The 17,502-nt window shown below is 36.5% G+C and overlaps 1 protein-coding gene across 1 annotated transcript; it reads left to right on the top strand.

The window, feature by feature from the left end:
- LOC111892839 (disease resistance protein RPV1) lies at positions 1-4,468 on the top strand. Its single transcript, XM_023888894.3, has 4 exons — positions 1-1,085; positions 1,321-2,431; positions 2,527-2,883; positions 2,989-4,468. Exons 1-4 carry the CDS (start codon positions 568-570, stop codon positions 4,096-4,098), a joined length of 3,096 nt encoding a protein of 1,031 aa, XP_023744662.1. The 5' UTR covers positions 1-567; the 3' UTR covers positions 4,099-4,468.
- The last annotated feature ends 13,034 nt before the right edge of the window (positions 4,469-17,502 follow it).

The raw sequence follows: 17,502 nt of genomic DNA, 5'->3' as shown, positions 1-17,502 counted from the left end.
TAATACTAAAATGGAATAAAGTCATTTGGAATTCTCAAAAACTATTTTCACTTCACATAACTGGATTCCCGACTTTTCAATCTCAAAACCAAATTCAATGATCAGTTTCGCCTTCCGGAAGTTATTTGTGTGGATCTTGAACCCACATCTGACATCTCCTTTGTTCTTCTTACTTGAACCTCCCATGGGCCATTGGGGTGAATCCAATTACACATTCTGTAGTGGGAGCCTTCTTCGACAGTTGCCACAGTGGAGGAAGGAAAAGAGAACTTATGCCAGGGAGATGGTTGTGGTGGGTGGCAGCTGGGAACGGAGTGGCGACAGTGATGGCCAATACTACGCTTCAACAGCATCTTATCATGAAAGAGATGATACATTTCCTGGTAGAAATAATTACGCTGCGTAATTTCCGTTACCTTTTTTACTTTTAAGCAAAGAATCTTATCCTCTTCTTTGACCAAACAAGTGGCTTTTATTTCTCCACCTGTTCCCATATCTTCTTTAACTTACACTTCGAGGGTTATTCAATTCATCACATTGATCAAGTTTTTCTGCCAACTGTTTCGTATGAATTTTCTCCAACAAGATTTAATTTTATATAAGGGAATGGCGTCTTCTTCAACTTCATGCATTCCTAAGAGCTTTAAGTATGATGTGTTTTTGAGTTTTAGAGGTGAAGACACTCGTACCAATTTCACCGATCATCTTTATTCAGCTCTTCAGCAGAAAAGCATTTATACTTACAGGGATGACGAGAGAATCAAGAAAGGGAAAAGGATCAGCGATGAGCTCCTCGGATCTATTGAAGACTCAAAATTCTATATCATTGTTTTCTCCAGGAACTATGCGTCTTCTTCTTGGTGTTTGGATGAGCTTGTGAAGATAATGGAGTGTCACAAGACGACTATACATACTGCTTATCCCGTATTTTATGATGTGGAACCCACAGAAGTCCGCAAGCAGATCGGGGCAGTTGGAGAAGCCTTTGCCAAACATGAAAAAGAAGAGGGTGCTGGGAAATGGAGAGAGGCTTTGAAAGAAGCAGCCAATCTCGCAGGGTGGGAATTAAAGAAAACCGATGATGGGTAATTAATTCCTTTCACATATCTCTACAATATTCTTTTATTTTGTTTCTTTCTAACTACGTTTTAGAAGTGTTACATGGCATCTTGTGTGTATATGGTGAAATTCTAGCACCAATACGAGTCTTGTGGAAAGATTAAACAGGAAATATGATTATATGTTATAGATCTCAAAGTAATTGTTTTCATCATAAACAATTAAATCTGGGTAAACTAATTAACTCTTATTCAAATACAGGCATGAAGCTAAACTCATCAAAAGAATTGTTGAAGAGATTTCATTAGAGTTACGTTCCATCAATTTCAGCGTTGATGAAAAACTAGTTGGCATAGAGACTCGGATCAATGAGATTACATCATCTTTAGGAACTGGTTCTGATGATGTTCGCATGATTGGGATCTGGGGTATAGGAGGTGGTGGAAAGACAACTTTGGCCAGAGCTGTTTTTAATAAAATTTATTTCGAGTTTGAATGCAAAAGCTTCATTGAGAATGTTCGGGAAGTTTCGAAAGCTTCTTTGTCCGGTTTGAAGTTGTTGCAAAAGCAAGTCCTTTCACATGTCCTAAATGATCAATGCATCAACATAAGTAGTATTTATGAAGGGAAAAACATGATGAAGAAGATGATGCGTAATAGAAAGGTTCTTCTTGTTCTAGATGATGTGGACCATATAGACCAGCTTGAGGCGTTAGCTGGTGATCTTAATTGGTTCAAGCCGGGAAGTAGAATTATCATTACAACAAGAGATAAGCAAGTGCTCGTAGCACATAGGCTGAAGTTGATTCATACTGTCAATCTGTTATCAAATAAGGAAGCGATTTGCCTCTTCAGTAGGTATGCATTTGGGAAAGAGATTCCAATTCAAGAGTACGAAGAACTATCAGGACAAGTTGTATGTTATGCTGCTGGTCTTCCCTTAACAATCAAAGTTTTGGGTTCGTTTCTCTGTGGTAAAAATAAGAGTGAATGGATAGATGCCCTAGAAAGACTAAAAACAATTCCGTTAAATGAAACTCTGAAAATATTGGAATTAAGCTATATCGGCCTAGAGGAAGATTACAAGGAAATATTTCTACATGTTGCATGCATATTAAAAGGTGAGCTGAAAGGCTATGCAATCCAAGTGCTTGAAAGTTGTGGATTTCATGCTAAAAATGGTTTAAGGGTTCTTGAGCAAAAATCTCTCATAATTATTGATGATAATTATGATGATGAGCGTGTCAGCATGCATGACCATTTTGAAGAAATGGGCAAGAATATTGTCCGTCGTTCGCACCCGGATATGCCTAACAAACATAGCAGATTGTGGGATAGCAAGGAAATTGAAGATATATTGGCTAATGACTTGGTAAGGATCAAAGTTTATTTGTAAATTGGAGAAACTAACACATTTTAATTTGTTGCAACACAAGTTTTTTGATAATTACTACTTATTGGTTATAGGGTACTGAAGCAACAAGATGTATAAAATTCCACAAGGGGGGACTCGATCCGGAAACCATTATGAAAGGTCTTAGAAAGATGAAGGAACTGAGGTTTCTTGATGTGGCTTTGCGAGATTTTTACTCGATTCAAGAAACGAATAATGAACTCATGCCAAACTTTCTAAATGCTTTAGGATTTCTGTGTTGTAATTGGAAATCTAATGAAACTCCATACTTTCCAAATGCTTTACAATATCTGCGTTGGGACGAGTACTGTTTTAGGTATTTACCCAAAACATTTCAAGCAAATGAACTTGTGTCACTTGAGATTGCTGAAAGCGATATCATACAACTCTGGGAAGGGAGAGAAAGAAAGGTAAAATTGTGGTTGATTCTTGTTTACATGATTCTCTAAATGCTACACTACTATTGATGTGTTATTAAAACAATATTCATTTTCTTGTTTTGCTTATTATGCTAGGTTCTTGACAAGCTCAGATTCCTTGACCTTAGTTATTCTATGTTGAAGACCTTTGACCTTGGGCTTACTCCAAATCTCGAGAGGTTAACTCTTAAAGGATGCAGTCATTTGGGAGCACTTTACATGCCCGTTGAATGTGTAAAGCTTAGATATCTCAAGCTTGATGGTTCAAAGCTGAGAACACTTGACCTTGGGTTGGCTCCAAATCTTGAGTTGTTAGATCTATACGATTGTTATAATTTGGTAGAACTTCATGCACCCAATGGATTCTTAAACCTCAAATACCTCAACCTCAGAGGGTCAAAGTTGAAGACCCTTGATCTGAGATTGGCTCCGAATCTTGAGACGTTGTTTCTTTTTAGCTGCAACGATTTGGTAGAGCTTCACATGCCACGTAGGTGTCTAAATCTCAGATCCCTATTACTCAATAATTCAAAGTTGAAAACCCTTAACATTGGTCTGACTCCAAATCTCGAAGTTTTAAGTCTTACAAGCTGTTACGATTTGGAAGAACTACACATGTCAGATGCATGTCAAAAGCTCACATCTCTCTTCATTAGCCGTTCAAAGTTGAGGACTCTTAACCTAGGGTTGTCTCCGAATATCACAGCTTTGCATCTTCAGGAATGTGGTGATTTGGTAGAACTTCACATACCTCGTATTTGTCTAAATCTCAGATCGATAGTACTCTATAACTCAAAGTTGAGGACCCTTGACCTTACGCTGACTCCAAACCTCAAGTCTTTATATCTCCCAAATTGTTTTCATTTGGAACAACTTCACGCTTCCATTGGATGGCTTAAAAATGTTGTCGACTTAGAGTTAAATGGTTGTTTGGGGTTTACATCCTTTTCTTTTCACATAAAAAATCACAATTCTGGCAGAGGGAATGAATCACTTGAGGTTCGTATTGCAGCTCGGTTACATTTCACCCTAGAAAGATGCCCATTTCACCCCGACAATAAATTGCCAAAGTTTGAGTTTGCATGTTTTCGTAAAGAAGAGCTACCCTCATTGACTAGAAACCTTGAGAAGCTTATTTCTATGGGATCGTGTGCGTGCACTAAACTTGAAACTTTTTCAAGAAGCATCTGTGGGTTACAACGTTAATGGATGCTTCTATTTAAAGACAGTATTCCAGATGTGCCCAAATGAGTTTATTGTCCTCGAGTTAAAAAACCTGCCATGACGTTGCAGATCCAGAAGGTGGCATTTCTTTTCCATGCATTATACAACGTCATGTCATTAATATATGGCGTTAGGTTTGATATGAATATAATACATGTAATCATCGATGGAAGTGGAACAGAAATACACCGAGGTTCTGAAGCATGTGCATGAAAGTACTGCAAAAAATGTCAAAATCATTGGATCTATTAGTTTATTTTTGGCTGACTGTTGTGCGTGATCCATCTTGCTCTGTTTATTTTGACCAGTATACGGTTTCTCTTATTCAGATTTAATATTTACTTGTTCATGCTGTTATGAGTCTCCTATCTTCCGATCGAGCTAAGTCCTGGATGGAGATCACCATGTGAAAATCTATCCGCAATCAATTATTGTGGAGGAAGACAAGAGCCCAAGTTTATTGCTGAAGAGCACAACACTACTAGAAACATGGGTTTTAGAGACTGACAAATCCGTCGCTAAATAACGTTTGCGACGGATCAACGACAAACTTACTCTATAGTCAATTAAAGTGTGGCTAATGACTTACCGAGTGATTTAGCGACGGATAAGTTTTTTCTTGCGAATAAATTAGCAACGGAATATCCATCGCAAATTAGTCACTTTACATGGTTGTTTAGGACATTGGCGACAAAACTTAATAACAATATTCCGTCTCTTATCCCTCACAAGCCTCTATACTTGTTTTTTAATTCCGTCACTAATCCCTCACAAATTTAAGATGTGATTTTTCTTTCTTTCTGTGGCTAACCCCATGCAAATATATAATATTAGATTTTTTTTATGAATCTAAAACAAAAATAATACCAAAAACATCAAATAATTATGCAATCCCAAAACAAACATTAATATTTAAATACCAAAAACATTCAAACAATTATACAATCCAAAACCAAACATTAACATTGAAATACCAAAAACATCCCATAGTTATACAATCAAAAACCAAACATTATTGTAAAAATAGTAAAATACCAAAAACATATAACTATCTAAGTTTTACCAAAACATCCAAAAACAACAAAACATCGAAGTAAAATTAATGTATCATATTTTACATTTCCACATGCATCTTCTCCAATACTTGATATTTTGTGTCCGAAAGAAGGATCATAATGGAATTGGATTCCAATTCCTATTTAATCCCATGGAATTAAGCGAACCAAGTTCTACTTACTTTTTACTGCAATGTAAGGATACTTGGTTGCTTGATTTCTTCCTGATTTTTGCTAGATTTGGGGTCCTTGATGTCTACTCATTTGAAATCAAATGCGGGACTGGAATGGAATTGAATTCTGGTTCCGACAAAAAAGTAAATAATAATATATGAAAGAAAATACCATGTTTGCAGATTGGTCTTTAGAAATTGTCTTCTTTTCTGCGATTTGATTCTTTGAATATTTGTGTTGAGTATTACGGACCATAACCACACCAAAATTAACAACAGTTTTAGCATTTATTAAAAAAAAGGCAATAATTTTAATTAGGAAGGAAATTACAGAACTAACCTTCATGGTTTCTATATCTTGCCATAGGTCATTTTCTGATTGCATGCAATTGTCTTTATCAACACTACCACCCAAGAACTCTGAAAGTTGATATAAATTAAAATTATGCAAATATATTTAAAGCTTTTATCCATGAAAATTTTTGATTTACAAATACCACCCAACAAGATGTTTAATTATAGTGACTTTTTTTATGAAAATATTTGGGTTTTCAAAAATTACATACATAAAATTTGGTTATATTGAAAATTTTCATTCCATTCTATATGATGTTTGGAAAAAAAAATAACTCGTTTCAGGAATTCCTAAAAAGTAACAAAATGGAAGGAATCTCATTCCATCTTTGGTAAAAAAAAACAACATTTTTTCATTCTTATGGAATGAACTATTCCATTCCTTTTATGGTTCATGCATACCAAACACTACTTAAGAGAAAAGAAATTAAGTAAAGAAGTTACTTGTTCTAGTTGGCGTCGGCCTTCTCCTTAACTTCTTGTAATTTTTTTATTATTGACTTGAGCCACAAGACTTTATGACTTGATAAATATTTATTTGTAAACATGCTTTTTGGAGAGAAAATTAGCTTACATCAAGGACTTGCAACACTGTGTGTGAAAAGTGTAAAACTTTCTTCCCCTGTTAGCTTCTGTGTTGGCGGTTCTCAAAACACAAGGTGCATTACAAGTAATGGAAGGAATTGGCGTATCTCCTTTGCCAAATTACCATATTACCCTTTTTATCCCAAAACTCGAGAGATAAGATTGTGGGCTAAAATTAACCCAAAAATTAAAAAAAGCAAAATCCCAAAGGTAAATCCTTTTTTAGGATTCAAAGGAGGTGCCTCGATCTCTTGTCTATGCAAAAGGCAAAAATGCCCTCCATATTGGAAAAAATTAATAAATAAAAAGATGCAAGAAATGAATACCATTTTTCGAATTGTTGAGTCTTTGAGATCTTGAAAAAATGTCCTGTTTTTTCAATCACTTGAGGAATGTCCTATTTGGTGATAATAACTGCAATTACCTGCTGATTATTATTACAATAATAATTAAAAGAAGTTTTACCCATAATCTAAAGATAAAGTTACAATAACTTTCAAGGAATAAATGTTTACTCACTGTTATCGAGTAAGAATGTTCCTTAATCAAATATATTACACGCTCTAGCTCGTTTGCTACCAAATATTCAAGAATAGTCAAACACTGGTCAACACTTAGAGAATTCACAATTAACTTAAAGGAACATCATTTATATATGAGTTTACATATGGACCAATCTAAACTTGTACACAAGGCGCCAATTTTTCCAAGTATCATTAACACGCTTCCAAATTATAGACATTATCATCTGGTATTCATGACTGCATATACATAATGAAAGGTATGACTCTTTTGAACCAAAAAGAATTTAATTTTTCATTATTTAACAAAAAAAAAGAAGTGTTTTACTATTTTCTTGGAGTGAGTGCAATATCAGTAAGAAGAGATTCATGAGGTCCCCAAGTCTTATTATTAGTAGCATCAAGAACTAACGAAAACAAAGATTAAAATGTTAATAACGTGAGGTAAATGATTAAAAAAAACAAAAAGGGAAAAGGGAAATAAAGAAAGAAAGTTACCTTATGTTCCATTGAATGAACTTTAAGAACTTTCTTGTTAACTCTACTCTTTTACTGTATGGAATCAATTATAAGATCAAACATCATGAGGGCATAAAAAATTAATTACAATCTATTGGATTAGAAATTGAACTTACATGTCCCAGACAGTTTGATCAAAGGTCATTTTCATTGTCCCCTAGAAACATGCAAACACTCTTCAACCGAAACTATTCATGCAAATCAAAAGACAACTTATCAAAACTATTCATGGAAATTCAATAAGAAATGCAAAAACGAGTCCATTAAGAACAATTATAGAGCTCATACTCATATCATAGTGTACCACTAACCAAGCAAATTGTATTATAAATTATGATTACAATAATTTATAAGAAAAATACCAAAGAGGCATATACTATGAATGTTTGGAACATCAATATATAGCTTTATCTAACAATGATTTCTTAAAATACATAAATATTTGATACCTTTCCTTGGAATACATTTCCTCCCATTATCCACTACATGAATGCTTGATTCCATAACTACACTTATAAGTGGATCCTAAAACAAGGAACCGAACTCTTGAGATATCACACAACATGAACAAATCTCTAACTCAATAGCTATATCCTTGACATAAAACTCAAACATTGATCTTACAAAGAAGATAGGAATAGAGAATAGAAGAGCATTGGAAAAAAATATACCGATAATAGGTATAGACGACATTATGGAAATCATGATTGTTGTCGTTTTGAAACTGAGCCCCTTGTCAAATGTCTACACCCAATACCAAATTCATATTAGTTCATATCAAAAACATAATCCATATGATAATTTATATAATCCAAAATATTACAATCATCAGGAGGTAGAAATTAGGGTTTAGATAATAATCAATATGAAAATTATCATTGACTAAACATTAAAAAAAATCATAGAAATTCATCCAGAGAGACCGAGGGCTTTAAACTCTAATAGAAAAAAAAATGTCTGTAAACAATGAGAAAACCCTAGGAAAAACAAAATTAAGGAGTTAAGGAAGGTAGAGCTTAGAAAAACGAGTTGTGATTTGTGCTAAAAATGAAAGAGAAGTATACGGAAATAAAACTTACACACTACTAGAAACCAGTATGGGAAGCTGATGAAGACTAATTTAGGTTTGCTTGACTTTACGATAGAGGATATCCAAATGATCGAATGGCGTTGGCATGGAAATGGCGAGTCATCGACGAAGGTAGACGGGCATGATAAAAGCCAATGAGGATATGATTTCTATGGTTTTCCTATACATCAAAGAGGGGTGATGCAGGTGGACGGTGGTGGAGGTGATTTTCCAAGTGGAGGAGAGATTTGAGTCGACGAAGGTTTGATTAGGGCTTGGGAGAAAATCGTGTAGAGTTTGGTCAGAGGGTAGGAAAATAAAAGCGGGGAATGAAAATAAAACGAGGGAACGAAAAAAGAAAGAAAAGCGGGGAATAAAAAAAGGTGTCTTCGATTTTTTGCGACCGATTGGCGAGGGCAACAAAAAAGAGTCGTGTAATTTTTAGAAATCGAACGTTGTTCCCTCGCTAAGAGGTTTTAATTTTGCAACGGATTATCGAGGGAAAGCTTTTTTCAATAAATTCTTACCAATCCGTCTTAGATCGCTCGGTAATACCTCTCTAAAATTCTATAAGGATTTTGGTTGAAATATTTGTGTGTTTCGTCACTGATCCCTTAGTAAGCCATTACTGAATACCTACGAATAGAATCTGTCGCTAAAGGTCAGGTTGCTAGTTGTGCAAACACTCAACTAAGGAAGCAATTTGATGTCTAAATTGCTACTCAAATTATTATGTTGAATTTCAATAGATTTTTCGTTTATTAAAAGTTCATTAAATTTATATCATTCTATTACATTTAATAATTGTAAGTTCAAAACGTTAATAACTATAAAAACCAAAGAGTTTCTAGCCCAGCAGTATCAGATTTTGCCTTCTTTTATTGAGATCGAAAGTTCAAGTCTCGTCACCAAGAGCGTGCCTTCACCAAATTGGAAGATAAGAACGATGATATAACCAAACCGAGTGAGCCATTGGTCCTTCACCAAAAGTATGTCATATTTCAATACCATTATGGGTGGCACTTGGATTACATAGGTGTTTTAGGATTTGCATCCTTGATACATGTAATTTGTTCTAAAAGTTGAGAACCATGATCATATATGGAGATCTAGGGAAGCATTGTGAAATGGTTTTAGGCTTAGAACTACAAAAGGAGTCTTGTACTATATTAAATGTACTTTGTATTTGTTAGACGTATATTTTATATATCCTTTTAGTTATGTTGTATTGGATTGATTTCTTTGTAAAGGTACATATGGCTCGTATAGTCTAGCTACCCTAACTTTCCTGTTATTTCTTGTATCTTTTATATTTATATGGTGAGAAGGCAATCAAAGTTTTTATGGGAAAATAGATTATTAACATGGTGTTAGACCTTTTGTTCTAAACCCTACCCCTACCGATCCTTCTGGCTTTTCTCTTCCGGTAGATATCTTCCCCTATCTCTCTTCTTCTATTATTTTCTTCTCAATAGCCAATGACAAGATATATGGAATCACCAACATCAAATCCTATTTTCCCCTTATTTTGGATTCACAAAATTGCAAAAATGGTCCTTGTGGTATGCAAATTTTTGGGGTTTTAGTCCAAACAGTGACTTTTTTGGTTTCGTAGTCCTTTTGGGCTACTTTCATTTTAGAATTGGTCCATGATAATCTTGAAAAGACTATTTTGCCCTTTTAATTTGTTTTTTCCATTTACTTAAATATTTTTTCTTTTATTTAATTATAAATGTTAAATCAAATCAAAAATGGGACCCACCTGCCCCCTCTCTCTCTCTCTCTCTCTCTCGTGAAATCAAGAACATACCATTTATTATTGCATCTTCACATCCCCACCACTCATCTCCCCTTCTTCGCTCATCTGCTCATCTTCTCTGATTTCCAGTAGGGAAGACACCCAAATCACCGATGATACTACACGCAAATCTTGATTTACGGTGGTGCTACAAACAGAATGAAAGCTTCATCCCTACTGACTCACGATTCCACCCTTCTTGCTTCCACCGCCGCTCCTACTACCGCTGACCGGCCATACTCCTTTCGTTCATTTGGTGCAGGAGAATGAAAGCAAACGACACCACCACCATCATTTTTGTCTTTGTTGTTTCTCCTAATCTATTGGTATCGCCGGAATCAATTGAAGTCACAAACAAATTAGAGGCTTTCAGAGGATTTCATCATTTGTGCTTAGATGTTTCTCCTTCCCCCATTAAAACTCGGGAGGAAAAGGAAGCTAGATATGATTTCTTCTCCTCTCTACTGATTAGTTTTATATCCTTTCTTCTTCCAGTGTTTATTTTTTTCTTTATTTTTTCTGAAAATGGTCTAATAGATGGATTTGGGTGGGTCGATGGTTGATTAGTTGAAGGTGATGGATTTGTATTTCAATTACTCTTTTTTCGAATTTGATCTGTAAGATGGATATAGGTTTTAAGTTGAATCTGATGAGTGTATGTGATTTCAAAAAAACAAAAACCTAGAAAATCTAATGTGTTTTTCTTGTTGCTATTTCTCTTACGATTTTTGTTTAGTTTTTGCAATTGATGGTTCGGAAACTGCATTTTGTTGCTTATGTCAAATCGTGTGATCTCAGGAGCAACTCCAAGAGGATGGATTATAGCGTTGGTGATGATTTTGAAGACGCCGGAACAAGGACCTCTCTTTCTTCAATCGCTGATGCATTTGAGGAAATTTCGAATCTGATTATAGCAGGAAGAAATGGTGATTTTGCTGTTTTGAAATTTCGGATCTGATTATTGTATCTTTAAATGTTATTAAAAGAAAATCATGTTTGGAGATAGGTTTTAATGTAGGTGTGATGGATTTCCGTTTTGATTTTATGTTATTTGGGTATTATATGTTTGTTGAATCTGAACCCAGATCTTCATACAGTTCATCCCACTATCTGGGTTTGTATTATCGTATTAATTGGAGAGAGAGAGAGAGAGAGAGAGAGGTGGGCCCTTTTTTATTTTTTTAATTGTTAAAATAAATAAATAAATATTAAATTTCAAGAATAATGAAAGAAAAATGAAAAATAAATACGCCAAGGGTATTATAGTCATTTCAATTTTCAGAGGGACCATTTTCACATACAAACCACTCCAAAAGGACTACGAAACCAAAAAAGTCACCGTTTAGATTAAAACCCCAAAAAATTGCATACCACATGAACCATTTTTGCAATTTTGTCTTTTGGATTTAGATCGGTTGAACTACGACTCGTGGAGAGAGCTTTTTAAAACCCATTACATTGGGTATTCCGTCTTTGATCATCTCGATGGCACAAATCACAAACCTACTGATGAAGAATGCTGCAAAGTGGATTGTATTGTCAAACAATGGTTATATGGTACGTTATATCAAACCCTTCTCCAAGTGAACTTGAAAAAGGACTCTACTGCTCATGAGGTTTGGCAAACCATTGAAGATCTTTTCCAAGAAAATAAAAAAGCAAAAGCGTTGGAACTTGATAACGAGCTTCGCTATATAGTTATCGGTGACTCCACTATCATGGCGTATTGTTCTCGCACCAAAGCTATTTCCGACTTGCTCACCAACATCAAGGCCCTTGTTACGGAAAGAAATCTTGTCACCTATGCTAACGGACTGTCCCCTAAGTACGATGTTATTGCTACTACCCTTCGCCACCGATCTCCATTCCAGTCGTTTATAGAGATGTGATCCATCCTCACCCTTGAAGAACCATACATGATTCAAAATCAAAATCGATTGGTTCATGTTCCTCACTCTGACTTATCTTCTTCCCCTACTGTTCTTAATGCCAATCATAATTTCCGGGATCAAAATTCAAATCGTGGAAATTTTAATTCTCATACCGGTCACAACAGTAGGAGAGGAGGTGGACGCAGTGGCGGAGGCAATGCATAAGAAGTGGGGTGCATGATCCCCACCTAGATGTGAGTTACAACCAGAATAGATTTAGAAATAAATAAATAAATATTATTGTTATATTTGTAATGGTTGGTCCCCACATAAGTGTTTGGTTGTACCCAGTAGATTTTGAATCCATCTCCTTCCGTTCTCAGCTTCTTTTTTTTCTTTGTCTTTCTTAACAGTTGTGAAGTTTGGGAAGAGTTAATGACAATTAATGGACTATGTATATATATGTAACAGGCATCTCTAATATTGTGTGCAGTGTGTATCATTAATAAAAGACTGCACTACTGCACAAAAGATCATCTTCTTCCATGTTCTTTCGTGTTTCAAAGTTGTATGCATATTAGATGTTGTTTCTTGGGTTTAATCCCATCGGTTAGAAGTTCTACGGTCAATGGTTGACTAGTCAACGGTCAAGGTTCGAGTGTGCACCCCAGTTAACTTCCTGGTTGGATCCGCCACTGGGTGGACAACGTGGTAACAGAGGTGGTAGAGGCGATGGCCGGAAGCAACCTGGCGGAGCTGTTTTTCCTCCGGTGACTAATGGCAGCAGATGGGGAACCTGCTTTTTTCAGACGGCGATGTTTCCTTCTTCGACTCTACAACAACGAAATAATATTCATGCTGGTCTTCTTCCAGCACCAAGTCAAATGACCCAATGCCCAGTCAAAGTCAGCAAAAACGACAACATCGGCCATGGGCTTTTCCTGTTCTAGTAGCTCAACAACCTTTTTTCTGTCCCATCAGCCCAACAGCAACAAGCATTATTTTCTGGGCAGCCCAATGCTTCATAGTGGTTTAATTTTCCTGCTACAACCAATCAAGCTATGAATCTTCCGCAAAATTTTAGTACCATGAATTTCCAAGACCGTGGCAATGCTGATTGGTACATGGATACCGGTAAAATAACACATCTTCATGCTGACTCGGGTATTCTAAAGTCTTTTAGGGATAAGTGCAATAAATTTTCAGTTATAGTAGGAAATGGATCTCATATTCATGTCACTCACACAAGTACAAACACTCTTAGCCAAAATACTTACCGCACTTTATCATTAAAAAATGTTCTTATTACACCTTAGATTATTAAAAATCTTATCTCTGTACGACAATTTACTCATGATAATAAATGCACTATTGAATTTGACGAGATTAGATTTTCTGTGAAGGATTACCGGACCCACCAAATCCTCCTTCGATGTGACAACATGGGCGATCTATATCCCGTGACAACCCCATCTCCTCAAGCGTTTCTATATATTAGCTCTTCTATTTGGCATCAAAGACGTGATCATCTCGGATCTCAACTCTTTAGTCATTTAGTTTCCAAAAAAATTATTGCATGTAATAAAAAGGATTCACCTTTACTTTGTCATGCGTGTCAACTTGGCAAGCATGTTCATTTGTCTTTTAATTTATCTCAAACTATTGCTAGTTATCCTTTTCATGTTATTCATTTGGATGTTTGAACTTCTCCATTACAAATTCACAGTGGTATTAAATATTATGTCATATTCCTTGATCCATTCTCTCACTTTGTTTGGGTTTATTCGTTATGATAAAAATATGAGGTGTTGTAACGTCCTGGAAATCCAAGGTATATTTTTTTCATTTTTAAAACAGTAAATCATACAAACGAGTTGTTCCAAAACCGATCAAAATGAATATATCATTTAAACATCAGAGTAATATCAATAATTGATAATGCGGAAAACTCTGTGGGATGTTCTACAGTCACGCCGAGCCCTTCCCTTTCGAATCGAAGTACCTGAAACGATAAATATGAAACCGTAGGCACAAAGCTTAGTGAGTTCCCCAAAATACCACAAACCAAAACATACAAGTGTCATGGGCTACCCCCATGGTCTTTGCTTGCAATTCCGGGGACAAATCCTGGTCTTACATACAAGTGTCAGGGACAGATCCTGGTCTTTCACACAACTGCTAGGGGCCAGATCCTGGTCTTTCATACAATTGTCAGAGGCCAAATCCTAGTCTTTCGTACAATTATCAAGGGCCAAATCCTGGTCTTTCATCCAAGCATCACATAGACAACTAGCATTCCACATAACAAGTAATGGGTTGGCATTGGTGCCTTTGACCCATTGATATAGAGAGAAAACTCACCTCACAGTCTGAAAGAATAACTGCACCGATGATTACTCTAAAAGTTATCTCTATCAGTCACCTATACAATTAACAGGAACCAAAATCTCAAACAATAAATCAAATTAACCAAAATACCCTTAGGTCAAACTTGGTCAACCCTGGTCAAAGTCAAAGTCAACGGTCAAGGTACAAAAGTCAATATTTCTTCCCATCGGAGTATGCCCTACGTACCAAGAGAGTACGCCCAACGTACTCTAATGTTGACCAAAAGTGGGGCGCTGACCGCGTATGTGGATCGTACCACCAGGTACGCCCAGTGTACTCAGCCCAATCCCAAAACTCCATTAAGAGCTTATTCCATTAAGCCCGCACGTCCAAAAGTTAAATCCAAGCCCAAAATGATGTATTAAGTCATAAAGTTTCCAACTTTATGACTTTGCATGGCTACAAAGTGCTTAATGTCCAAAACCCTAAGTTCTTAACCCAATAAGACATCACAATTCTTGTATGGAGAGGATAGAAGGGCCAAGATACATTTTTATGGTTCATAATAGCTCCATAATGGATAAAGTTTCCAACTTTATCCAGTAAAATGGTCCCAACATACAAGATCTAGTCTTTAAGTCTCAAAGGGACCCAAAAGTGCATCTTTTTCAACTTAATTTATTAAGTACAGGTCTCCAACCTTCAGATCTAAATCAAAATGATGTTTAGATAGATAAAGTTTCCAACTTTATCCATAACAAGGTCACAAAATTTCAAGATCTAAACTATATGCACTTAAAGTGACCAAAAGCTCATAACACCAAAAACTAGCTAGATCTAACAATTTCATCTTCAAGATTCAAACTTTATACCTCTAAAAGAAAGATCAAGGTAAACAAAGTCTGGATCTACAAGCTCTAATGCAACCAACACTTATTTAATGAGTTCCTTCTTCTCCAAGGTGAACCAAGAACACTCCAAAGCACTTAAAAGTACATTCTTTTTGCTCAAAAGGATCAATCTAGGGTTAGGGTTACAAGAGAGGGTGTTAAAGAGGTGGATGTTGAGAATGGAATGAGTTTAGGGGGAGTTAAGGAGCTTAAATCGTGCTCGAACCACGAAAATAGGGTTTGGGCACTGATCACGTACGTCCAACATACTCAATTTACACCCAACGTACTAGGGATGCCCTAGTATGCCCAGCATATGCAGCTCAACCCAAAACCACCCTAACTTCGAACGGTTATAACTTCTTCATGCCAACTTCGTTTTCGAAGATCTTTATATCCATGGAAAGGTATTCAAGAGCTCTACAATATTACCTAAATATCTTAGACTAAAAAAATTCTTGAACAAAAATCCATATTTCATGCAAGAACCCGACCTATGACTTTTTCTGTTTTACCCTTTGACTCCAAAACACAATTCAAAGGTTTATATCTCATAACCATCATTACCTCCTTCCAAAAGATCTAAACATCACCTCTTTAAGGCCCAAAAGCCTTTACGCAATCTACTTTCGGCCCTCGGCCCTGAATCACAGTATGATCCCAAACAAGATGTTACATGTGTTTTCCAAATTTGTACAATTTCGTTCCTATGTAAAAACTCAATTCACAACCGAAATTAAAACCTTTCAATGTGACAACGGAAAAGAATTTGAAAACCATCACTTTCATCAACTATATGACACCCACGACATTCACATGCGTTTTTCTTGCCCTTGCACTGTTGGATTTAGTGTCTAAGCCCATAACTACAATTGGTATGTACTTGACCCGAGAGTAGCATGGTCCTTTTGGGTTGCCTTCATCAATGCAAATTGATAGGATGGATTTTTGAGAATAAGGTTAGTTGTGATTTGTTAATATATTACAAGTATAATATCTTAATATGAAATCATATTATTTAATTAGTATTGATCAAGAATTAATTTGGTGATCAAAAGAGACTAATTAAATATACGGAGACTGATTTGGTAAATCTGTGACTCTTGTAGTGTTGGCCAATGATCCATGGTTATTTCGGTGGGCTAAGCCAACATGGATAGTCCATGGATGTTAACCCATGGAGCCTAAGTAAGATGAAGAGTCATGGTGCATTATGGTTTACATGGATGTAACCCTAGCACTTGCCACACTATAAATAGACACCCCTAGAAGCCAAAATCGGTTACACCTATCATTCTTAGAGTTTGATATTGATTTTTAGCTAAGAATGTAACAGCCCAGAATTCCAGGTATCGTTATATTTATGATTTTTGGGTGTTTTAAGAGGGGACTCGGCGAGTTGGAGCTCAGACTCGCCGAGTAGGATCGCGGATCTGGTCGCGGGTTCGCGACTGGACTCGACGAGTCCGGATATGGACTCGGCGAGTCTGCGCTGTTTAGCGAAACCCTAACCGTCCAGGTTTGGGACATATATAAGGGGTCTTATGGCCGTCATTGTTCATCCTAGTCCTCTGATAGAAACCCTTATTCGATTGTGAGCATCTGGAGCAAGGTAGAAGACCATTATTGATCTTGGAAGCGTTATTTTGCAAGGAGGAGGAGGCTTGGTTAAGGGAACAACAAGAGAAGCCACATTCTGAGGAGTTGGGGACACAGAGCAACGTTATTCAGGTAATATTTTCGAGTTGCATTCTTCTATGTTGATGTGTATATGGATTTAGGGTTTATTGAACCCTTTTGTGGCTAGATTGAGTGTTTCCTTAGTCCCCCAAGCGATTGGAACCCTATATTGGGACCCTTAGAAGTCCAGAATGTCCCATGCCTGAGCATTTCGGGAATCAATGGAGGTTTTGGATTGGAATCCTTATGCCTTAGGTCAAAATGTAAATTATGAGTCTTGGGGTGTATTATAAGCACCGAAATGAGGGCTTTACGTGATGAACCAGTTTAGGAAGGCCATACCTGTGAATTGTCGGAGCAGATCTGACCTTAGGAAGCAGTTTGAGCGGTTGCATGGCATGGACTCGCCGAGTCCGATGAACAGACTCGGCGAGTAGCTTGAAGATTAACTGGGACTCGCCGAGTTGTTCTTCAGACTCGGCGAGTTGAGTCGGGGTGGCCCTGCGATTCTTCCAGGAGGAACTCGTCGAGTTAAGGGGGTAC

Source organism: Lactuca sativa, chromosome 9 (assembly GCF_002870075.4).
Source record: "Lactuca sativa cultivar Salinas chromosome 9, Lsat_Salinas_v11, whole genome shotgun sequence".
Taxonomy (NCBI): Eukaryota; Viridiplantae; Streptophyta; class Magnoliopsida; order Asterales; family Asteraceae; genus Lactuca; species Lactuca sativa.
The sequence above is the reverse complement of the archived record's forward strand: the minus strand, read 5'-3'. Positions and strand labels throughout refer to the sequence as shown.